Genomic DNA, 25,479 nt, shown 5'->3' on the forward strand with positions numbered 1-25,479 from the left:
TCAGTTGCATGTCATGTCTTTATAATTCTATAAACAGGGTTTTTCAGACTTCCTCAGATGTCCTTCATGTTGCCTTTGAAGTGATTTTGCATGCATGTTTCTGTTTTCTGAATTTGCGTGTCGAACTATAACAATTTTGCACTATTTCCTATTAATGTATGCTATTAAATTAGTATCAATTTTATAAATTTGAGACTGGAGTAAAACTAAAGTACAAATATTTTAGGGTGCTTTCTCTTAAAGTTTTACATGGACAGACAATTTGATCTCTTGCTGATTCTTAGATTTGTCTTGAATCTGTGCACTTTTTCTGTTTACACATTTGTCATTCGGCATTTAAAGTATTGTTCCCTAAACTTTGTGCAGGCGCATGTCAGATGTTGGAAACTTGTGTTTTACATGTGTTCTCTTTTTCTGTTACAATGCTTCCACAGCAAGGACAAGTTTGGAAGGTTTGCAAAGCTTTTCACCTTCCCTCTGCTATCAGACCAGTCTCATCACCCATGACTTTTCTCTTTGTAATTCACAATACGTAGGACATTGGATGAGCTATAGAAATCAATGAGTAGAAAGCTAGATAAAATTATGATTCTTGTTTTCTACCTGCAGACTGGGTTACATGCTGTATTCTGCTTTTCTTCTAGTTATCACATACATCTGCTTCTAAACTCCCTTAGGAATTCCATTGAAACCTTTTATTTCAAAACAGCACCCAAGACTGAAAGGGGAAAAAAATAGTCTAATAAAAGTTCTTTACCGATCTCTAGAAATTATTTTCTTTTCTAAGAAGAAAACTTTTTATTACAGAGCAAAACCTAGAGGCTTGCACTGCTTTAAAGTGTTGCCCCCATGAACTTACTTCAGGTTTGATTTGAGCATGTAAAGCAGACATAAAGCAGTGTGACAACAGTACTATTCAATGTTTGAAGTTTGCAACCTGTGAATTTTGAATAACCTTTTTAGTCCCTACCTCAGTACTGCTTAGATTAAAATGTGCACTTTGCTTTTGAGGAGTGAACCATTTCACTCTGCTATGCTGCTGTATTCTATAATACTTCTGTAGCACATCTTGCGTTCTCTATCTCCCATTGCATACTCCAGTTGTGATGATCCCTTGCACTTGCCTATTCATTCTGTCACCCGTTCACTGAAAGCAGTATTAAAATTCCTTAGTTCACTGGTTGACTACTGAAAATTTTAATTGTAACTATTAATAGAAGACCCTCCAAGACATTGTAATGTCTTTCTTTCTTTCTTCTTTACAGGCATGTGGGGATCCAAAGGCAAAACCGTCATACTTAATAGACAAAAACTTGGAATCTGCTGTCAAATACATTGTCAAAAAGTTTCCAGTTGTTGATACTCGCAACAACAGTGTAAGTACTGAACAACGCAAATTGATTTATAATGGCGTTTATTTGTTTTGAAATGTTCATGAAAATTGCCATTTCCATGAACAATGAATTGACATATTTAAACAAATTGCTTTAAGGTTTCTTTAATTCAATATATATTTAAATTTGTAGTCTTGCGGAGAAGATAGCTGTCATCAATATACTTAATAGTTTAGTTCTTCAAGATTGCATTGAGTAATGCTAAATACCTGACTTCTGATGATGAATTGATGTAGTGGGTTATATTGTGTACTGTGGCTTGAGTTTCTGTACTCTGTTTAGGTTTATACTATTTACCGTTAAAAAATTTATAAAGTTCAATTACAATTTTGGAATGAAACCAGTGGTAGAAATACTCAGCAGGTCTGCAGCATCTGTGGAGAGAGAAACAGAGTTAACGTTTTGAGTCGAATATGACTCTTCAGAGCTCTAAAGAAGTTCTAAAGAGTTATATTCAACTCAAAATGTTAACTCTGTTTCTCTCCCCAAAGAAGCTGCCAGACCTGCTGAATATTTCCAGTATACACAGTATTTTGCTTTTAGAGTTTTGGAAGTTTAATTATAAAAGATTATCCCGCATCGCATTAGACTTGAATTTTTGTCCTTCTCACTTGTTAATCTTGTACAGAGCTGTATTCAGAGGTTTAAATGGATCAAAGCCATAGGGTTTATATCCTAAAGACAACGTAGAATGATTTTGGACCAAGAACTACAATGTCACCTACAGGCGGGTGGATTGGATGGTTGTATGATGATTATAATGTATCGAGACTGGCACATTGTTGGTCAGGAATCTTATCGTCTCTACCTTGTGTATCTACAGTGTTTTCTTATGTCATGTTCAAAGTTAAAGTTAGAAAGACTTCCATTTCATAAATCACCTTTGACGACTTCTGGCCATCCCAAAGTGCTTTACAGCTAATGAAGTGTAATCACTGTTGTGATGTGGGAAATTAGGGCTCATGCGGTAATATATTAGCATGGATTGATATTTAGCAATGGACAGAAAGCAGTAGAAATTAATGGGTCACTTTCAGGTTGTCAGACTCTTAATGAGCGGGGTAAGTGCTTGGGCCTTGGCTGTTTACAATCTACAAACAATGATTCAGGTGAGGTGACAGAATGTAATGTTTGCTGATGATACAAAGCTATTTGCGTATGTAAACAGAGGAGAATGCAAAGAGGCCCCAAAGGGATGTAGACAGAGCCCAGGAGAAGGGCGCCGGAGAAGTCAGACTGTTAAGGTTATATTAGCTACAGAGTTGAATTGCCAAACACCAGGGCCTGGGTGCTGGGGGAGGAACCTGCCTCAGTGTTTTAAATGGTGTCCAGACCTGAAAGACGGGCTTTGAAAAAAACACCGGAAGGGCTGAAGGTTCCGATTTTTTTTTTTTTAAAACCAGTCTGTCAGGTCACTGGCACTGAGTTGCTACGCTGCTGCTTCCAACTTTTGGGCAGCAGCAGTGCAGCAACTGTCATGAGAGTGCTCTCGGTCGAATTTTTCCAGTAAATATTCAAAGTCCTAGTAATCATTTTATAGCTAATTGGATGAATGGGAGATCGGGTGAGCAGGTGGTGGGGGGCTGAATGAAAGGTTGAGAAAGGGGAGAGTAGGGGAGTTTGGGGTGGGGGGGATGTGGCAGCTGGGGCGTTGGCAACAAATGGTAGGTTAGGTAGGAGGGATTAGGGTGGGGTAGGGGCTTTAGGAGGGTCACTTTTAAGATTTAATACCACAAAATGAAATACCATACATTTCTCAAAATTCTTTTTTTAATTTAAACCACCATATAAATAGCAGTCTAAATTTTCATTATGCCCTTAAGTAGACAGAATTCTGATGACATGCTGTGTTGATGTACCAGAGGCTTGAGAACCTTGAGCCTGATCAAAAGAAATGTAAGAAAATAAAAACCAAGAGTGATGCATCAATTGATTGCTCTTTTATTAATTATCCTTAGAGAATTAGCATTGGGTCTCCAATTTTACATTGTAATAATCAGTCTGCTTACTGCGTGCAGGCGTAATGAAAGAAAGACAAAACCTGCATTTATACAGCATCTTTCATGATGTCCTAAATAACTTTACAGCCAATTAAGTACTTTTGAGTTGTAGTACTCACTGTCACTATAAAGTAGGCAATGTTATCAAATGGCAGAGCAGTTCAAGGGACTTAATGGCTTACTCCTGCTCCTAACACGTGTGTTTATATGTTCTTAGTCATTTTTATGGATGAGATGAGCTGGGCTAGATGGCCTTTTTCATCCATAATTATCTTGCGAACAGAGGGTGAAATCATGGTTGGAGTCTGTTTATTTTGTTGCCAATTGAAAATTTACTGTGAGCAGGCTTTGAAGAGTGAAATTGCCTGGACAGGAGTGTGTACTGCGCTCATAGTGTATCAGTAACCTATTTTATAATGCACATGATTCTCAAGAGTCTTTTCCATTGATTTCAATACTGTCCTTTTGTCTGTTCACCTATTATCCCACTCTACCTTGGTGCTTTTTATGAGTTTTTTACGGTATTGAAATATCATGATCAAGCTGTTTTGCATAGTAGATATTGAAAATATCTTGTCGTGAGAAGCAGCAATCAGCGGAGTCTTCAGACTTGCTGATTATGAAAACACAGATGCAGTTGTGAACCATTCAGTCTTTGTGCTCTGGCCTCTTAAAAGTTGTCACAGAGAGACACCCGAGGGCTCCAATGTTTCTTACTGTCAGTGATGACCTATGCTGTTCAATCATTCCACTTTGTTGCTCAGGAGTCATTTGATATTTCTACCCTCTGAGATTATTGATAAAATACAATCCAATTACACCCCTTTTATGAAATGATTATATTGAATAATATCATGTACCCAGGCAGGGGAAAGTCTCTTAATTCTGCAGAGTGGAAAAGATCTTGTGCATTTTATCTGGGTTGCAACTATTGAATCTCACCCCCCCACCCCACCCACAAAATATGAATTTACTGTCATCATGTCCAAATGGTGCAGTGTGCAGAACATGTTAATGAGGGCTGAGGGCTGACCCTATATTCCCTAAAATTTAGAAGAATGAGAATTGAAGCATTTAAAATCTAAAGGGGCTTGATACAGTAGATGCTGGGAGGATGTTTTCTCTGGCTGGGGAGTCTAGAACTAGAGTCACAGTCTCAGAATAAGGGGTCGACCCTTTAAGACTGAGGTGAGGAATTCCTTCACTAATAGGGCTGTGGACCTTTGGGATTCTTTAAAGCAGAAGGCTGGGGATCCCCACTTAAGTATATTTAAGACAGAGATTGATAGATTTTTGGATATTAGGAGAGATGGACCTGGTTTAGCTAACGCGCTACTCCTATTGTTACACATCTGAGGTTTATAAAATTATGTTTTGAGACTGTCTTCAATTTAGGATAAAATGAAGGGATGTGTCGTGTGACCTGTTCTGATTTCTGCTGACAGCAAAACTGGGTGGCTGAATTGTTGAGGATTCAAGGGGGGCCCAGATTGTTTTGCTGGGAAGAATGTGGAAGGTTTTCACACTTTTAGCCAATGGCAGAAGCATCTGTGCTTGACTGTTCATATTCAAAGTCCCAGAAAGGTGTTAAGAATGTCAGGTTGTAGACGATTATACTTTAACTGTCTAATTAGTTTCAAGATAGAATAAAGTTGGAGTCCAAAGGATAGCCAATCAGCATTTCTACCTGGATACAAGGCCCATGTGATTCACGTTGCCTTGGAAATGGGTTTTGAGATGGGTAGGGTTTCTAAGATATCCCCGAAACTCTCAGGCACAGAGCTGTGTGCCAGGATCCGAGAGAGCAGTTAGAGGCAGCAAATCTCTGTGGTTCATCACACAGAAATGCGGGTGGGGACTCATGCTCTGAATTCATGAGGATTTAAAACGAGGCTGGAAAATTTTCCTAGCTTGAGCTCGAGAGAGAGGATCTCTGGGAAAACCCTTACCGTGAAGGACAGTTCTGGGGTTAAAAGTTGCCAAGCTGGGAAAAGAAAAGAACTGAAGTAAACCCTCTGGAGCTAAGAATCACTTTGGACTGGTTCCAGAAGAATTGAATGTCTACTTAAGGGACAGTGTAACCATGAAGTGGGATTTGTTGTTTTAAACATAAAAGGAGTTATGGTCTGTTGTTCAAAATATAAGTTGCATTCAAAAATAATGTTTAGTCAATGTTGTTTTTAGTTTGTTACAGTAAAAGTCTTAAATTGGTGACATGGTGTCATCTTTTCAGCTGTTCACTGGAAGTTTTGAAAGTTATCGGTCTCCACGGGGATTGTAATACTATTTCTTTTGTTATTAAACATGACAGCCAATTGCATACAGCAAGTTCCCACAAACAAAAATGTGATCATTTTTAAGGGGTACCAGGGAGAACATCCCTGCTCCATTTTGAAACAGTGCCATAGGACCTTGAAGGTTCACCTGAGAGGACTAACGGGGCCTCAGTTTAATATCCCATCCAAGGGATGGCAGCTCCAAAAGTGCAGCACTCTGCACTTGAACTGGGATGTCAGTTTAAGTTTTGAGTTCTGAATTGGGACTTGAACCCATGACCCCTTGTGTGACAGAGGTAGGAGTGCTACTGATTGATCGACAGCTGACATGTAGATTAACCATAAAATCTGTTTGTTCCCAAAAAGGAACCATTATGAATTGCATAATGACACAAGGCTGCACATAACTGGAGTTTAGGTCCTAGACTAATACATTTTAGGTTCTTTACCAAACGTTGAGTAGCTAATTTCTGCAGATCCAGCCAGCACCTTTTCATTCATAAAAACAGGAAATGCTGAAAATACTCGAAGTCTAGCAGCATCTATGGAGAGAGGAACAGAGTTAACATTTCAGGTCGATAACCTTTCACCAGAAATGGGAAAAGTTACAAGTGTAGGTTTTAAGCAGGTAAAATGGGGGAGGATCGAAAATGAATAGAAGGGAAGGTCTGTGAAAGGATAAGACAGAAAAAGTTAAATTACAAGAACAGAGCAAAAGAGATTGGTAATGTGACAAGCAAAGAAGCGGATGGTGTCTAAAGGAGGTGTAAATGGCAGAATGGTAAACAGCTATCGGCTGAAAGCAAAATTGAGAGAGACACGAGAAAGACCAAAACATGCAAAGAATAGGAAACAAAATGGGGACAGAGATTACAGTCTGGAATTGTTGAATCTGGAAGGCTCTAAAATGCCTAAGCGAAAGATGAGGTGCTGTTCTTCGAACTTACTTACTTTTAGCTTCATTGGAACATTTTAGTAAGCAGAGGACAGAGGTCAGAGTGAGAGCAAGGTGGAGAATTAAGATGACAGGTGACCAGAAGCCTGGGATCATGCTTAAGGTCTGAACACCGTGTAGAGCAGACCTCATTGTAAGCAGCAAATACAGGTATACTAAACTGAAAGAAGTACGTATAAATCACTATTTCACCTGGAAAGAGCGTTTGTGACTTGGACAGTGAAGAGAGAATGGTAAAAGGGTAGATGTTGCATCTCTTCGCTAGGATGGGAAGATGTCATAGGAAAGGGAGGGGGTTTTGGGGATGATTTGAGGAATGAACCAGGTATCACTGAGGGAATGGTCACTTTGGAATGCTGAAAGAGGGCAGGAGAAAGTGGCCCTGGAGATGGTGCAGTGAAAAGCCATGAGACTGACCCCTAATGCAAGAATGTTGAGCTATGTGGAAAGAGCAGCAAAACTTGGGCTTTACTGCCTTGAAAGAAGGGTGACTGAGGGGAGCATATACAATCTATAATAATACTCAGGTTTTGCCTGGACTGTTTTGATTGGTCAGTTCAAGGGAACATCTATTGGGTTGATTTGGTGGGTGGAGCCTGGCACATGCATTGTGGGGTGCACAGAGAATTGGAGTGCATGATGCGCATGGCTGCCAGTGGTTGGTGTGGTGCTGTCCGCATGCAAAGATGGAGTTTGTGTGTGAGAGAGAGAGAGAGAGAAGTGGTGCAGATTCTCCCTGATATCTCTGAAGGTCAATAATTTTTTTTTAAGTTAGGGCAGAAATCGGCGCAAAGTACCAGAATTCATCCTTCGCTCTCACCTCCCTCTCAGTAGCTGGAAGATGAATATGAGTGAGTGTTATCAAGAATCACCTCAGCAGCAACTGCTGGCTCGGTCAGCAGTCAGGATTGCAGCACGACTGACCCGGGCAGGTACACCTGCACCCCCTGCATCAAGGAGTGAAGAAGAGATTCTGTTCCAGTTTGAGAGTCAGCACTACCTTGTTTAGTTTGGGTATAAACGATTCTGTTGGAATTCGATTAGATGATTTTCAAAATGTCAGCTGAGGAACTGCTGCTTATGGGGAGTGGCAGGCAGCTGATCAGTGAAAATGGAAATGTGGTGGGACGGGGATGGTATGAGAGCTATGACATGGGAAGGATTGAATGATATGGGATAGGAATGGCATGGGATGGAGGGCATGAAAAGGATGGAATGGCACAAAACTTGTAGGAATTGAGCTGTTAGGAGGAGAGTAATAGACTTCAAGAGAACTTAAGCTAAGACATGTGGCAGATGAAATTTAATACAGACAAGTGTGAAGTGATACATTTTGGGAAGAATGAAATGAGGTGATGCAAAATAAAGGGTACAACTCTAGAAGGGGTGCAGGAGCATAGAAACCTAGGAATATATGTGCACATGTCATTGAAGATGGCAGGACAGGTTGAGAAAGCAATGAAAAAGGCATATGGAAGCCTGGGCTGCTTAAGTCAAGGCAGAGTACAAAAGCAAGGAAGTTTTCATGATTCTTTATAAAAAACTGGCTTGGTCTTAACTGGAATATTGTCCCCAATTCTGGGCACTGCATTTTGAGAAGGATGTGAATGCTTTAGATAGAGAGAAAGTGTTGGCTGAAGCATCGACAACTAGAGGACCCTGATCATAGGTGATTGGTGAAGGAACCAATGGTGACATGACAAAGTATTTTTTTATGCAGGGAGCGGTTATGATCTGGAATACATTGCCTGAGTGTGTGGTGGAGGCAGATTCAAATGTGTCTTTCAAAAGGGCATTGGATAACACCTGGATAGAAGCAATTTTCAGGACAACGGGTAAAGAATGGGGGAGCGGGAGTCGCTGAGTTGTTCTTGCAGAGAGCCGGCATGGACATTATCGGCCGAATGGCATCCATTTGTATTGTAACCAGTCTATGATGGGGATGGCATGGGAGGAAAGAGATAGCAAGAAAGGGTGGCATGGGACAGCTGGATGAGATGGTGGACTTGGTCAAATGTGGAAAATAGGGCACATTATTTGATATAGCTTATTATTTGAAAGCTATACTTTGTGCTAAAAATGAAATTTCACCAGATTTGAATAAAAAAGCTTTTGAAAAGCTGTCAGGTGAATTAAAATAATACATCATTGTTGATTCTGCAGATGAAGAAGATAACCGACTATACCCTCCAGATTTTGTACAGAATCTTAAACTCCAGAGGGCATGTCACTGCACAAACCTAGACTCCAGGAAGGAGTAGTTATAATGTTATACAAAGCTTTAATCCTAAACAAGGATATTGTCATGGAATGTGATTGGTAGTTAGGAAGCTGTTTTTCTTGATAGATGCTGAAACGGGCAGATTTCAAGGAAATAGTGTGTTTATTCCTTGAATAACATTGAGCCTAAAGATGTGAACCTGCCTTTTCACCTCAGGAAAAAACAGCTGCTAATGAGACATTCATATTCAATTACTATAAACAAGTCACAAACCTGATTCTTGACAAAATTTGCATTTATATCCCTAGGCCTGTTTTTACACATGGAAGGCTGTGGTTTGCTGATCTCTGCTAGTGTAGTACAGAAGTTACAATTGAGCTTTGTAGGAGGAGTATGTTGGGACTGGAAGTCTGTGGGTTAGGGTTTCTAATACTTCAGAACTTGTCCGCCTACCTGTTCCGGTGGATGCCAAATGATGCTGTTTGAAGAAGACTTTTCAAGGTGAACACTTGTCCTGCAATCAGTACCATTTTAAATAGATGAACTTGCCATTTTTCTTATTGGCTGTTTGAGACCTTACTGTGCACAAATTGGCTGTTGTGTTAGCCAACAAAACAATGATTATACTTCAAAAACAATTAACCTGGCGTGCAGTATTTTGGGATGTTCTGAAGGCATGAAAACCGCTATATATATGCAACTTGATCCTTTCTAATGGGACTGCATTTGCCTATAGTTTAGGCTGCACTTAGGCTTGTCAGAAACTAAGCTTGCAGAAATGATTTCCAAGGATGGTACTAGAACTCAGCAATTGCAGTCATCGAGAAAGATTGAACAAGTTGTTCTTTTTTACCTTTAGAACAGAAATGACTTCGAGGTGACCTGATAGAGACATTTAAATTCATGAATGAATTGGACAAGGTAGATGTGGAAAGAATGGTTCCTTTTTTTAATCTTTCATGGGATGTGGATGCCACTGCCAAGGGCAGCAGTTGTTGCCCATCCCTAATAACTCTTGATAAGGTGGTGATGCACTGCCTTCTTGAATCTGTTATGGAGTTTCTAAAGACTCTTGACACAGAGTCCGCTGTAGGTGAATCAAACAGCAGTTTATTCAATACAAGCATGAATACAGGGGATAGTACCCTCAGATTGCCCTAAGAAGCTACTCAAAATTATATAGTTTCTTCTATATATTTATACCATCCTCGCGATATTTCGTCATTGAGCCACCTTCTTCTTATCTCACATGCATAGTTTTGTATGTCTGCAATTACAGATGAAGTCACAAAGAGTCACGGAATTACCTGACTTTTAACACAAATGACGCCAACACAAACTTGCCTTGCCTTATCTAGACTGAGATTTAGTATGTTGTCCAGTCAACTGCTTATCTTAGCCCCCTGAGGTCAGGCAGCAACTTATCACAGTTCGACCCACCAATCAGTCATCCACTTATCTTCGCCTAACCCAAAGGTCACATCCCTTATTATACCCACTCTAGGGATTTTTTTACTGCAAACACTTTAAGACCTTATACCAGCAATTTGATCAAGCCTGAGTATCCCAGGGTACACTACTTCAAGCCACTGCAGTCCATGTGTTGTAGGTTCAGCAGTGCTGTTCGGAAGGCAGTTCCAGAACTTTGACCCAGCAGCAGTGAATAATCCAAAACTATGGGCCCTGAATACAATTTAGCTACTAAAAAGCGAACAGGGAAATGAGAAATTTCTTTAATCAGGAAGGTTAGAATGTTGAACTTGCTACCACAGGGAGTTGTGGAGGCAAATAGCTTGGATATTTTCAAAAGGAAACTGGATGAGTGCATGAAAGGGGAATAGAAAGATATGCCAGAAGGCTTTGATGAGGCACAGATAATTAGAGGAGGCTTCTGTGAATGGAGCATAAACACCAGTATGGACTAGAGATAAAAACAAAAAGCTAAAAGCTACTGCGGATGCTGGAAATCCAAAACAAAAACAGAATTACCTGGAAAAACTCAGCAGGTCTGGCAGCATCGGTGGAGAAGAAATCAGTTAACGTTTCGAGTCCTCACGACCCTTCGGCAGAACTGAGTATAGTTAGGAGAGAGGTGAAATATAAGTTGGTCTAAGGTGGGTGGCCGGGGGGGGGGAGAGAAGTTGAGGGTGGGGTGATTGTGGGGATAAGCAAGCAGTGATAGGAGCAGATAATCAAAAGATGTCACAGACAAAAGGATCAAAGAGGTGTTGAAGGTGGTGATATTATCTAAGAAAAGTGCTAATTAAGAATGGAAGGCAGGATACTCAAGGTACAGCTCTAGTGGGGGTGGGGTGGAAAGACTAACAAAGTTTTAGTTTTAGATTTAAAAATAATGGAAATAGGTGGGAAAAGAAGAATCTATATAAATTATTGAAAAAAAAAGGGGGGAGGGGGGAGAAACGTGGTGGGGATGGGGGGAGGAGAAGGAAACATGATAGGGTCCCCCTTGTCCTCACTTATCACCCCACCAGCCTCCGCATTCAAAGGATCATCCTCCGCCATTTCCGCCAACTCCAGCATGATGTCACCACCAAACACATCTTCCCTTCACCCCCCCTGGCGGCATTCCGTAGGGATCATTCCCTCCGGGACACCCTGGTCCACTCCTCCATCACCCCCTACTCTTCAACCCCCACCTATGGCACCTCCCCATGCCCACGCAGAAGATGCAACACCTGCCCCTTCACTTCCTCTCTCCTCACCGTCCAAGGGCCCAAACACTCCTTTCAAGTGAAGCAGCATTTCACTTGCATTTCCTCTAACTTAGTCTACTGCATTCTTTGCTCCCAATGCGGTCTCCTCTACATTGGGGAGACCAAACGCAAACTGGGCAACCGCTTTGCAGAACACCTGCAGTCTGTCCGCAAGAAAGACCCAAACCTCCCTGTCGCTTGCCATTTTAACACTCCACCCTGCTCTCTTGCCCACATGTCTGTCCTTGGCTTGCTGCATTGTTCCAGTGAAGCCCAACGCAAACTGGAGGAACAGTACCTCATCTTCCGACTAGGCACTTTACAGCCTTCCGGGCTGAATATTGAATTCAACAACTTTAGATCTTAAACTCCCCCTCCCCCCCATCCCCACCCCCATTTCTCCCCCCTCCCCCCCTTTTTTTTCCAATAATTTATATAAATTTTTCTTTTCCCACCTATTTCCATTATTTTTAAATCTATAACTATAATACCCTGTCAGTCTTTCCACCCCACCCCCACTAGAGCTGTACCTTGAGTATCCTGCCTTCCATTCTTAATTAGCACTTTTCTTAGGTAATATCACCACCTTCAACACCTCTTTGATCCTTTTGTCTGTGACATCTTTTGATTATCTGCTCCTATCACTGCTTACTTATCCCCACAATCACCCCACCCTCAACTTCTCTCTCCCCCTGCCCCCCACCTTAGACCAACTTATATTTCATCTCTCTCCTAACTATACTCAGTTCTGCCGAAGGGTCGTGAGGACTCGAAACGTTAACTGATTTCTTCTCCACCGATGCTGCCAGACCTGCTGAGTTTTTCCAGGTAATTCTGTTTTTGACCAGTATGGACTAGTTGGACCAAATTACCTGTTTGTGTTGTATTCTGTATATAATACATGGGATGATGCGGATTGGTGACGGTTAATATACCGAGGAAGACTACAACAAATTCATAGAAGGCATTGATAAACTTGTAGAATGGGCATTTAACAGGCAAATTAATTTCAACATATAAGGCGCGGTATTACAGTTTAATAAAGAAAAGGATATGACGTATACTTCACATATTACTTGGAAAATAATCCAATCAGGATAAAGAAACAAAGGGACCCCTGAATACAAATATACAAGGCACTAAAAATGCTAATAAGGCCATTAAAAACAAATGCAACACTTTGGTTTATTTGCCAAGGGATAGAATTGAAAAATTGAGGTGTGATGCTTGTATGGAACCTTGATTAGACCATGCTTGGAGCACAATGTGCAACCCTGGTCGCCATATTATGAAAAAGATATAGTCACTAGAGAAGGTACACAAATGTAATATGAGGATGATACCAGAAATATATGTAAATGTGCATCGGTAAAGGATAAAGAGGTTGGGTCTCTTTTCTCTTCAAAAGAGAAGGCTGAGGGGTGACCGAATAGAGGTCTTTAAAATTATGAAAGGCTTTGGTAGAAATACAAGAGATAGCGTTGCCACTTCTTAGGGGAAAATCAAAATTAGATGCCATCAGTAAGATAGTCACCAAGTAATCAAATAGGGAACTCAGAAGAAACCTCTTTCCTAAGAGTGTGGTGAAAATGTGGAACTCAAAATCACAGGGAGTGGGTGATGCATTTAAGGAGAGGTTTAGCAATCTGTGAAGGGAATCTATGTTTTTGGATTTTGTCTGTGTTTTTTGGCGCAGATCAAAACTGGATATTGTAACATTTAAGATATAGAATGGGCCAAGTGTTGATACACGATACCCTGCCTCAGAACAGAGACTGACCCCTTGTAAGATTTTACAGGATACAGATCAGTCCGGGCAGAAGCAGCTAAAGGGCAGTCGTTACTTCCGTGCAGCTGAGGAGCAATGTCAGCTCAAGGTAGCTGGAGATGTTGTCTGCTCAGTGCTGAGAAGCAGTTCTTCTCAGCTCAGTGAAGCTGAAGAAGCTTGTTCCATGTAGCTATGGAGCTGGGGTTCAAAGAAAAGCTCGGGAGGTGCGGTTGCTCTATGAAGTCATGGAGCTGGGGCTTGGGGAAGCCTGTGGTGAGCCATGGTATCTGTTCCGTATAGCTGGAAAGCTGGGATTGTGTAGTTGATTAGATACTGGGTGTAGCCTGGCAGCCCAGTGAGAAGCAGTCTCGGATGATGAGATTGAACAGCTGGGGGTGAGCAGCAGTTGGGGCATCCTGACTTGGAGTCCTGTTGCCTGACAACTCGGTGTAGGCTGAAGAAGTAAAAGGGCCTTCAGGCTGATCACTGACATCTGGATGGGCTGCTGAGAGAATTCATGGTTTCTGTTTTGGTTGTATCTGCCATTTAGTAACCACAGTTTGCCTGTTAATTCATGTTTACCTCCTGTCAATTCTGGATGTTAGAGTATAAGATAGATCGTATTGCTTGCTTGCTTTGTTAACTTTTGTATAATAAAAGTTCTTGTTTGTTTAAAAACCATGGAATCTGTGGTTCTTAGTAAGCAACTTGAATTTAATCTATTTTACAACAAAAGCTACCGGCCCCTAATCAGATCATGACAGCATATGTGGGAGAAGGAAATATAGGGTTATGCTGATAGTTTAAAAAAAGACTGGAGGTGGCTCAAGTAGAGCATGAGCAGTGGAATGGCCGATTTCTATGCTCTGTATTCTATGTATTCTCTATTTGGTCAGGTGACCAAAAATTGGTAAAAGAGGTAGGTTTTGAGGAGTGTCTTAATGTAGGAAAAGAGGTAGAGGAGAGGTTTAGGGAGGGAATTTCAAAGCTTGAGACCTAAATATCTGAAGACATGACCAGCAATGGTAGAGCATTTAAAATTGGGGATGCTCAAGAGGCCAGAATTAGATGTCAGGGTTGTGGGGCTGGAAGGGATTAGAGAGATAGAGAGGGGCGCACCATAGAGGAATTTTAAAAATAGGATGACAATTTCAAAATCAAGGCTTTGCTTAGAAACCAGTGCAGGTCGGAACTTAGTGTAAATATGGATGTGAGCTGAAGAGTTTTGGATGACCTCAAATTTGTAGAGGGTAAAATGTGGAGACCAGCCAGGAGTGTGTTGGAATAGTCAAGTCTGGAGGTATCAAAGGCATGGATGAGGGTTTCAGCAGCTGATGAGCGGAGACAGGGCGGAGCTACGGAGGTCGAAGTAGACAGCCTTAGTGATGGCCCGGACATGTGGCTGGAAGCTCATCTCTGGATCAGAGAGAACACCAAAATTGAGAACAGTTTGAGTTATTCTTAATTGCTAACAGGCAGGGGAATTGATGATTGGGCAACAGTTGTAGAGTTTGATTGTTGCTTCAGTCTTAATATTTAATTTCTGCTCATTCAGTACTAGATTTTGGACAAACAGTCTGATAATTAAGCAACAGATAAGAGGTTGAGAGAAGTGAGGAGTGGTAGAGCTGGGTCTCATCAGTATCCATATGAAAACTAAAACTCTGCTTTTGGGTGATGTCGCCATGTGGCAGCATGTAGATGAGAAAATAGGATGAGTCAAGGACAGATCTTTGGAAGATTCTGGAGCTAACTGTGGGAGTGGGAAGAGAAACCATTGCAGGAGATTCTCTGATTATAATTGGACAAGAATCAAGCCAGGCAAGAGCAGACCAATCCAACTGGACGACAGTGGAATGGCGTTGGAGGAGGATGGAAAAAGAACCATCGACAATATCTGCTAACATGGGGACCAGGAAGGGGTTGGGGGAGTTGGGAAGTGAGCCATTTAGTGGGAATATGGACAAGGGATCAGGAGAGTAGTCCTCCTGGACATGATGAGCTAGGTCAGGGCATGAGGGAACATAAGTGAGGAACTTGAGAAAGATACAAGCTCGGGGCTTGTGCAATGGGAAAGTTGAGAGGAAATTTGGTGGTTGGGCTAGTGGAAAGGAGGGGCATGGCAGTACAGCTGATTGGATGGTCTTGTTGTTAGTCCATGAACTCATCACACTTGCTGTTGGAGGTGAGGGTAGAGGAGGTGGGAGATGGGTTTAAGAAGATGTTTTGCAGGAGAGGAAAGAAGCCAGTGGTGTTCTTTGCGTTCCAGGACTATCCTGGAATAGTGAGCAATTTCAGAAGATGAGAGCAGGACCCGATGGTGCTAGACCTGGTGATGGATGGCTAAACCATTTGTTCACCATACCATATCAAGTCTGTGTCCCTTGGATTTAAGAGAGTAGAGATGAGGGCAGTACTTGGGGAATCGCCAGGATGAGAGAGGGGAATGGTTTTATTGGGGAGTATTGCATCAAAGGTGGCAATGAAGGCTCTGTTAAAATAATCAGCTGCAAAAATGTTGTGGTGAATGCAAGATCAACGGCTAGACAGTTGGGATTTTGAAAATGCAATTGTAAGTTAATTGGGGCTAGTTTTTTTTATGAGAGAAGATACAGAAAGTAGTAGTGTTTGGATGTGAAAGAGGGATGTGGGAGGAAAGTCATACAAGGAAGTGATCAGAGATGGCCTGTATGATTTGACATGATGGAACTAGTAAGACCATGTGAGATGGCAAGGTCAAGTGGATGTCTGTGAATATGGATTGGGGAGTTCACATGGGAGACATTTAAGGGGGAATGAGGGGAGATGATGGCATAGTGATATTATCACTGGACTGGTAATCCAGAGACCTAGGGTAATGCTCTGGGGACCCCGGTTCGAATCCCACCATGGCAGATGGTGAAATTTGAATTAGATTAAAATAAAATCTAATCATGAAACCATTGCCGATTGTCGTAAAAGTCCACCTGGAAGGAAATCTGCCGTCCTTAACCTGGTCTGGCCTACGTGTGACTCTAGATCCACACCAGTGTGGTCGACTCTTAAATGCTGCCTGAACAAGGGCAATTAGGGATGGGCAATAAATACCGGACTAGCCAGCGACACCCACATCCCATGAATGAATTTTTAAAAACTTGGAGGAGAGGAGTTGAGATGAGGCTGTAATCACCATGGGAGAGAAGTTGTTTGGTGCAGAGGCTGAGGGAGGAAAGCAGTGAAGATTTCTCAGTGAGAAAATTTTTATCGTACTTTGGAAGGTGTAGAAAATGAGGTGCATATGATGGAACAAGGTGAGATGCTCAAAAGATGAAGTGCCAGAGGAGTAGTAGGTCAGGCCAAGGTATGATTTAATAAGTACCATTTTGCCATTGTGGTGGTCTTGAAAGGGCAAGTGATGGAAGACTTCATTAAGGGGAATGATGTCATCATCCTTCAGTGAGGTTTCCATTAAGGCCATGATGCTTATGCAATTATGTACAGTAAGTTCATGGATGCAAGGACCTTGTTCACCAGTGGACGGACATTCTGAAGGCTGGTGCATAAAGGGGCAGTGAGAGCAGAGCCCATATGGTCAGCAGTAGGAGGGGTGAGTTGGACAGGAAGAAAATTGGCAATATTAGGCACACTGGGCGGGCAAGTCAATGATAGAGTGGGATAAGTAATTGGCATTGCTGCTCGTAATGAGCCTGTCGAGTGCTTTGATGTGCCTCAGCATCCATCCAAGGAGGGAGTCTAGCCTGCAACAGCAGAAAGAGAGCAGAAAGAAAGATTGAGGACCACTGAATGGTTGGCGAAGGGAGTTGGGAGGTGTCAAGATAGAGGGGTCTAAAAGGGGTAAAGAGAAAAGTTAAAAGAGCAAAACCGAAAAGAGAGCAATGGGTTTGAGACCAGAGTGGCACAATGTGCCACAAGTGGAATGGGGAGGTGTGGGGATGGAGGTGCAGAGGGAGGGAGCTTGTTGTATAGGGCCTGGTTTCATAAAATTAGGCTATCTAATGAAAACTTGACAGCAATCAAGAAACAGATGGGAGATTATAGGAGGGAGTCCAGAGTCAAGGTCAGAGATCCTGTGGTGGGATAACAATATCTAGGTAGGGCGCATTGACGAACTGTTGTCAGAGTTCAGAGACAGCTGCATCAAATGAAGTCCAGAAGCTGTTTGAGAATCTTCCCAATCACTCCAGGGGCCTTGTGTTGAATGGATCAAAAGGTTGTGCACAATACCCATCTGGTTCACTAATGTCTTTGAGGGAAGGAATTCTGCCTTCCTTCCCTGGTATGGTCTACATGTGATTCCAGATCCACAGTAATGTAGTTGACCCTTAAAATGCCCACTGAACAAGGGCAATTAGGGATGGGCAATAAATACTGGCCTAGCCAGTGATGCCCACAATCCATGAATGAATAAAAAAAAAATACACTTGGTACCCATATGTAACAAAATACCTAATTAACTGTCAGTCCACAGGTATAAATACTAAAATTTTCAGACCTCTGAATCATTTGTATTACTTGGTAGACTTATTTGTTCCATTTATTCACCACTTTACGAAACTTGTTTCAGACCTTAAGTAAATTTGCTCGCCCCTCCCAAAACCAGTTATTTGCATCACTTGCATTTGCCTTCTCAGTTACTTTATCAAAAGAATAAAGCAGCAGAGAACCACAAACCACTTGGGGGTGAAATTCATATCTTTATTGCAACGGGACTCCTTTTAATATAGGATTTCTGGGGTTTTTTCCCACCAAAGACTTCAACAGAATTAAAACTTCTCATTCTGGAAGAAGCTACATAAAGTGGTGCATGTGTAAGAACTGGCTTTGTGGGTATGTTCTTTTGCTTGAAGCCAAATTTGAATGCTAAAAAAGGTTTTCATTTGCACTCCAGTGATATCAGGCCTACTGTAGCAAATAATTGTTCCTGCCATTTTGCCAGACATGACTCACTCCATCACATCCACCCATTCTATGTCATCCCATTCCCAGCCATCCCATTCCCCTCATGCATCCCCATCTGCTCTTGCCATCTTCATTCTGTTCTTGTCATCCTCATCCCTCCCATCACCATCTCGCTCTCTATTTTATATTATAGTTTATCTCAGTTTCTCACCATTTCAAATTGCATTGATTTCGCCAGTCATTTTACCTATGAAGCTGCTGCCAGATCTCTGTAGAGCAACCAGTCATGTTCCTCTGCTCTAGTAGCCCTGCAAGTTTATGCCCTGCAAGTTTATTCCCTTCAAGTGCCCATCCAATTTCCTTGAAATCATTGTCTCCACTTCCACCACACTCGTGGGCAGAGTTCCAGGTCGTTAACATTTTTGCATTTTTAAAAAATAAAAGTTCTTCCTCACACATGCCTGCATTTCTTGCCCAAAACCTTAACTCTGTGAACCTCCGTCCTTGTGCCATCAGCTAATAGGAACAGTTTTTTTTTTCTTGCCTACTTCAGCGAACCCTGTCATAATCTACTATCCCTCTATATATAACCTTCTGTCAATCTCCTTTGCTTCAAGGAGAACAACTCTAGCTTCTCCAACCTAACCTTGTAACTAAGATCCCCCATCCCTGGAACCATTCTGGTAAATCTCCTCTGTACCCTCTCCAGTTGTGGCCTAACCAGAACTTCATAAAAGTTCAGTACAACTTCCCTGCTCTACACATCTATTTATGAAGCTCAGGATTCCGCCTGCTTTGCTATTGTCTCAATATGCCCTGCCACCTTCAAAGATCTATGCACATGAATCTCCAGTTAATCTGTCCCTTCACTTTCTTTAGAACTATGCCATTAAACCTGTATTGCTTCTCCCTCTCTCTTCTGCCAAAATGCATCACTTTACACTTCCCTGTATTAAGTTCCACCTGCAGTTATCTGCCTTTTTCTGCTAGCCTATCTATGTTCTGTTGCAGTTGGTTGGTATCCTCCTCTTTGTGTCACCTCCAATTTTGCTATCATTGGCAAATTTTGAAATTTTGCTCTGTATTCCATGATTCAAGTACAGTATCCAAACCCTTTATATATGTAGCAAAAAAGCACTGACCCTTGGGGAACACCACTGTCGACTATCCTCCAGTCTTAAAAAAACCCATTTACCATGACTTGCTGTCTCTGTCCTTAAGCCAATTTTTTATTCAAATTGACGCTGACCCTCCTATTCCATGAGCCTCAATTTGGTTAACCAGCCTTTTATGTGATACTTTGACAAATGCTTTCTTAAATCCATATAGACAACATCCACCGGATTCCCTTCATCAACCTTCTCTGTTACTCCATCAAAATATTCAATTAGATTAGCCAAGCATGATTTGCCTCTTAAAAAATTTGTTGCTGCTCTCCTTAATTAGCTCAAACCTCTCCAAGTGTCTATTGTTCCCCCCGCATCCCCCCACCCCTCCCCACCCAACCCCTGATTATTGTTTCTAAAACTTTACCCAACACTGATAAACTGATCAGCCTGTAGTTACCAGGACTGTCTTTATACCCTTTCTTGAATAAGGGTGTCACATTTGCTAGACTCCAATCCTCTGGCACCTTCCCTGTATCTTGGGAAGATTGCAAGATTATGACAAGCCCTTCTGCTATCTCCAGCTCCACTTCCTTTAGCAACCTGGGATACAAGCCATCTGGACCAGGCAACTTATCTACTCTAGGTATAGCCAGCCTTTTCAATACCTGCTTCTCCTCAATTTTCACCCCCATCCATTACCTCTATACCATTTCAGTTTCTACCGATATTTTGTCAGCATCCTCTTCCTCAGTAAACACTGATACAAAATACTCATTAAGTATCCTAGCCTTGCCCTGCGTCTCTAAGCGTATATCACTTTCTTTATACCGCTTACTATTTACATGTTGTTAAAAGATTTTTGGGTTCCCTTTTGTGTTGACTGCCATTCTACACTCATTCTCTTTTTCAGTCTTATTTTCCACTTCACTTCTCCTCACGACATAATTTATTTGACCTGGTTCTCGCTTGGAAAATTATTTTTTCTCAATTTTATATTGATTATATTTTATCTTTGTGTGTCTCTAATTTTTATAATATGTTGGCTATTTTTAATCTCTCTCTCTATTTGATATTACATTGATTATGTTTTACCTCAGATTCTCAATTTTATTATATTATAGCCTCATAAGTATGTACTAAATATACATGTACTAAATTGTACATATGAAAGCCTTGAATATATCCAATCTAGAACTTAATTTGTTGTTTGGATCCAAATCTGAACACCAGCAAAAGTTTTCATTTGCACAACTTGCCTCCCTTGCAGTACAAAATGCGGCGATTAAACTTTCTACTGTGTGCTAATTGTTGGTTCCAGCCATCAACCAATCAGGAAAAGTGTGGTGGGCAGAAACTATGTATTGAGATTGCACCCACCCCAACCAATGATCTTTACTTCACAGTGGCAACAATGGAATGAAAAAGCAGGCTGTTTCTGAAGTTAGTGATAAAGCTTCAGTGGACTGAGACAAAATCCAAAACGAGGTCTGTTCAGGATAGGTGAAGTAGATAATTTGGATAGAATAGTGGAGAGTAATAAACTAAATGTCAATATTTCTGAAATTGCAAAATAAATGGTACAGCCATTAAAGATATACATAATAACTTCTTCAGGGGACTGGGGCATTTTGCCAGCACAGAAGTTGAATTTCTAGTAGAAGTCGGGTATGGAGGATGCATTAAAAGAAATGTAAACTACTTTCACTGTTGGACTAAAGAGGTTCAAGTAGTGCCAGTCCTGGATGTATGTCATGTTGGGGTACTTGATGAAAGGGCCAATGCAATAGATCACATCTATGCCGCTATCTTTGAGAATCATTAGAAACTAGAATAATGCCTAAGGATTGAAAAATGGCTAACATCAATCTTTAAACAGGGGAAATAGAAATGGCCAAAGAAACTACAGGCCAGTGAGCCTAATACTTGTTCGCAAATATATTAGAAGGGTGGAATTGAAAAAAATGTAGGTAGTCATGAGCGTTAGCAAGTCTTAGCACTCCTGTGCTACTGAAACTCATAACTCTGTTTACTTCCTCCAGCTTCCCCCTCCCACCTGCTGCCACCACCCATTGCATCTTGCCCACCTGCCTACATATACATCTGTGTATGTACATGTGCTTGTGCAAGTCTACATATATATGTGTGTGAGGCTTTTACTGAGTTCCAAATTACCTCCTATATGACTGTAGCCATTGTAAACTATCCCTTCTGTTCTTCTCAACCTGACTGTGACCGTTGGCATGGTTGACCACACCATCCTCTTCCAGTGCTGTCAAGCTGGGTGTGACTGGATCCTCCTGGTTTCATTCTTGTCTATCTGACATTGGGTTCCTTTCCCACACTCACCCCTTTATTTCTGGTATTCCCCTTTAATCTATCTTTTCCTCCAGCACCCCTCTACCCCCCCCCCGCATCAACCAGCCTGTGCTGCCCCTCGCCAACTTTATCAAAAAAGCAATAATTTCCTTGTAAGTTGATTCCACCCAGCCCTATGTCACCACTACCTTTCTTGACCCCTCCATAGTCTCTAAATTGTCAATCTGTTTGACATTCGATACTGGGTGAGCAAAAATTTCCTCCAACCGGATGAGCAGAAATTTCCTCCAGCTAAATATTGGGAAGACTGAAGCCATTATCTTTGGTCCCAGCTGCATCCTCCATTCTCTAGCGACTGACTCCAACCCTCTCCCTGACAATTGTCTTAGGCTAAACCAGACTGTTAGCAACTTTAATGTCATATTTGACCCTGAGATGAGCTTCCAGCCACACATCAGTGCCTTCACTAAGATTGTCTATTTCCATCTCAGTACAGTTGCCGGACTCCACCCCTGCCTTCAGCACATCTTCTGAAACCTTCATCCATGCCTTTGTTAACTCCAGAATTGACTATTTCAATGTACTCCTGGCCTTCCACATTCTATCCTCAAATTTGAGTTCATTCAAAACTTTGACTATGTGCTAACCCACACCACATCCTGTTCACCCCCATCACTTCTGGTTTAGCAGTGCTTTGATTTTGGAATTCTCGCCCTTGTTTCCAAATTCTTTCATGGCTTCACTCCTCCCTACCTCTGCAGTATGCTCCAGCTTGATAACCCTCTGGAATGTCTACACCTCCAATTCTGGCATCTTGAACGTGTCCAGTTTTAATCACTTCACCGTTGGCGGCTGTCCCTTTAGCTGCCAAAGCCTTATGCCTTAGAATTCCCTATCTAAATTTCTTGACCCCTCTCTTTCCTCTTTTAAGATGCTCCTTAAAATCTACTTCTGGCCCCTAGTATCTATTTCTGTGGCTTGGCATCACATTTTGTTTGATTAATGCTCCTGTTAAATGCATGGGATGTTTTAAAGCCCCCTTTAAAAAAGTAAATGGTAAGTTTGTTGTTTGCGTATATGATAATGTAACAAGTGGAGGTGGGTATCTGGCTTTTTGGTGGCAGAGGAGGAAAAAAACAGTACGTGTATTAACAGCCCACAGTCACCCAGCAGTTCCTTCTGCCCTAATCTGAACCTTGAGGTAAGCCCATTCTTTTCCCACTTCGGTGCCACACCGTTTCCCAAACCACCCATCAGTTCTTTTTCTGGTTCCTTCCTCCTACATCCCTTTATCACTTCCATTTCTCAGTCCTATGCATTCTGTCCCTCCATATTGGTCTCTTGCCTTTCCCTAGCTGATTTGAAAAAAAAATGTCCTGATCCTGTAAGTGAAAACTGACATAATAACAATCCATTTCCTCAATGTTTCAAGCCACTCCAACCTATTCCAATAACTAATACCTTCTCCTTCTCATACCCTTGCTATCCAGTGCTCTCAAGATCACCTTCGAACAGTACTACACTCCAGCAAAATCAGACTGCTTCCGTAACTGAGGAAATCCTCCCCAACTTCCAATATAAAGAACTCTCCACTCCCTGCACTGTTTTCATATCCTAACAACATTAAATAAACCATATTATTGTGCTGTCTCTCTCATTCCTCCTATATTTCCCTTAACTACCTTCTATTTGGAGGTACCATCCTCAACTTCAGAAAAATAACAATTAACCTAGCTAATTTTATACTTAAGGCAATTGATCATATAATTTCTGCAAAAGTATAGATGCAATAATAATTTCAAACTAAAATTACCAGCATCTCTCCTGCAATCTTTGTAATAAATGTAATTTGAATTATTGAATTGCTATAAATCAGTCGTCATATATTGCACAGCATAAAATAAGGTTTCCTTGATTGTTAAAAGAAACAAAGGAGGAATTGTGGAGGCTCTGTCAATTTGTCAATTCTGCCTGGCTACAGGAGTGATGCCAGAGAATTGGAGGACTGTCAGCATTGGTCTGACGTTTGGAAAGGGAGGAGAGGGTAATCTGAATAATTATAGGTCAGTTAGCTTAACTTCAGTTGTGGGCAAATTGTTGGAATCAATTTTGAGGGCCTGTATAAGCCTTAATTTAGGCATAGATTAATTAGGGCAAGTTGGTATGGATTTGTTGAGGGAAGGTCATATATGACTGACTTTATTGAATCTTTTGAGCAGGTGACAAGTAGGAATTATGAGGGCAATGCAATGGATGTGGTCTACATGGATTTTGACAAGGTCCCACATGGCAGGCTGGTTCTTCAAAAAAAAAGTAAAAGCCTTTGGGTCAAGGGAGGGTGACACATTGGATCCAAAATTGGCTTAGTGGCAAGAAGCAAAGGGTAATAATTGATGGGTGATTTTGTGTCTGGAAGACTGTTACCAGTGGGTTCTGCAGGGCTCAGTACTTAATTAGTTAATATTAGTTATTTACACTCAGATGTAGGGGGCATGTTAGAGAAGTTTGCAGATGATACAAAAATTAACCATGTGGTTGACAGTGAGGAGGAAACCTTTAGACTGCAAGAAACCATAGATGGTCTGGTGAGTTGGGCAGATAAGTGGAGAATAGAATTCAATCTGGAGAAGTGTGAGGTAATGCATTTTGGGGAGATGTAACAAGGCAAAGGAATACTCAATAAATGGGAGGATAATGACTGTGGATGAAGAAAGGGCCCTTGGAATGTATGTCTACAGCTCCTTAAAGGTAGCAGGACAGGTTAAGAAGGCAGCTTTTCTTCATTAACAGATATATAGAATCTTAAGGGCAGGGATATTATGCTACTGTACACAACACTAGTTAGACTAAAGTTTGAGTACTGCACACAGTTTTTTAGTCACCACTTTCGAGGAAAGATGTGATTTCTTTGGAGAGAGGGCAGAGGAGATTTACAAAAACATTGCCATGACTGAAAAATTTTAGCTATGAGGAAAGATTGGATAGGCTGGAGTAGTTTCACTTGGAGCAGTGGAGGCTGAGGGATCACTTAATTGAGGTATAGGAAATTGAGTGGCCTAAATAGAGTAAATAAGGATAACCTGCTTACCTTAGCAGAGAGGTCAAAAACCAGGGGGCATAGATTTAAAGTAATTGGTGAAAGGATTAGAGGGGAGATGAGGCAACTTTTTTTTTTGCCCAGTGGGTGTTATGGACCTGGAACTTGATGCCTGAAGGGTGCAAGAGGATGTCAGATAGACATCCATATACTTTTTAAATGTGAAGAGCCATGACCTGCAGGGCTATGAACCTAGTGCAGGAAGGTGGTTAGCTCTTTGTCAACTGACATAGACAGGATGGCAGAATGGTCTCCTATGTTGTAAATTTTCAGTGATTTCTTGGAGATACCGAGAGCAATGTAAGGGAAATCCGTTGGCATAAAGAAATTACCATTATTTGTGTGAAAATTACTGCCTGTTTGAAACCAAATTATGCAGACACTGTCATGTGCACTACTTTGCAATTTATAAATTGGATTTGTAGTTGTTAAAAATGCTGCTGAATAACTGGTCACCTGTATATAACCCAACCTTAACTTTCATGAAATCCACAGAACTAAAAAAACTGAAGTACAAGCGAATTTAAAAATGTCAGTGAACCTATGTAACTGTCAATTTGAGAGTAATGATGGGAGGCAACTATTTATAAGCAATTAATTTTGTCTTGCATTGTATAGATTGGAGTAAGGAAGAATTCCTTATGTAAATCGTTTGAGATACAACCTTGATGTTAGAACATCAAACACAGCTGCCTCTTGTATCAAAAATCAGGACATTCTGGTTTGAATT

General features: G+C 41.3%; 1 protein-coding gene across 2 annotated transcripts in view; it reads left to right on the forward strand.

Annotated features, from left to right (window-relative positions):
* Nucleotides 1-25,479, forward strand: part of nckap1 (NCK-associated protein 1) — a 210,791-nt gene that overhangs the window by 33,206 nt on the left and 152,106 nt on the right. For both annotated transcript variants that reach the window (XM_078551916.1, XM_078551917.1), the window contains exon 2: nucleotides 1,266-1,376. In XM_078551916.1, coding sequence (XP_078408042.1) covers nucleotides 1,266-1,376 — 111 coding nt within the window. The remainder of the gene's footprint in view (nucleotides 1-1,265; nucleotides 1,377-25,479) is intronic.

Source organism: Cetorhinus maximus, chromosome 11, assembly GCF_964194155.1.
Source record: "Cetorhinus maximus chromosome 11, sCetMax3.hap1.1, whole genome shotgun sequence".
NCBI lineage: Eukaryota > Metazoa > Chordata > Chondrichthyes > Lamniformes > Cetorhinidae > Cetorhinus > Cetorhinus maximus.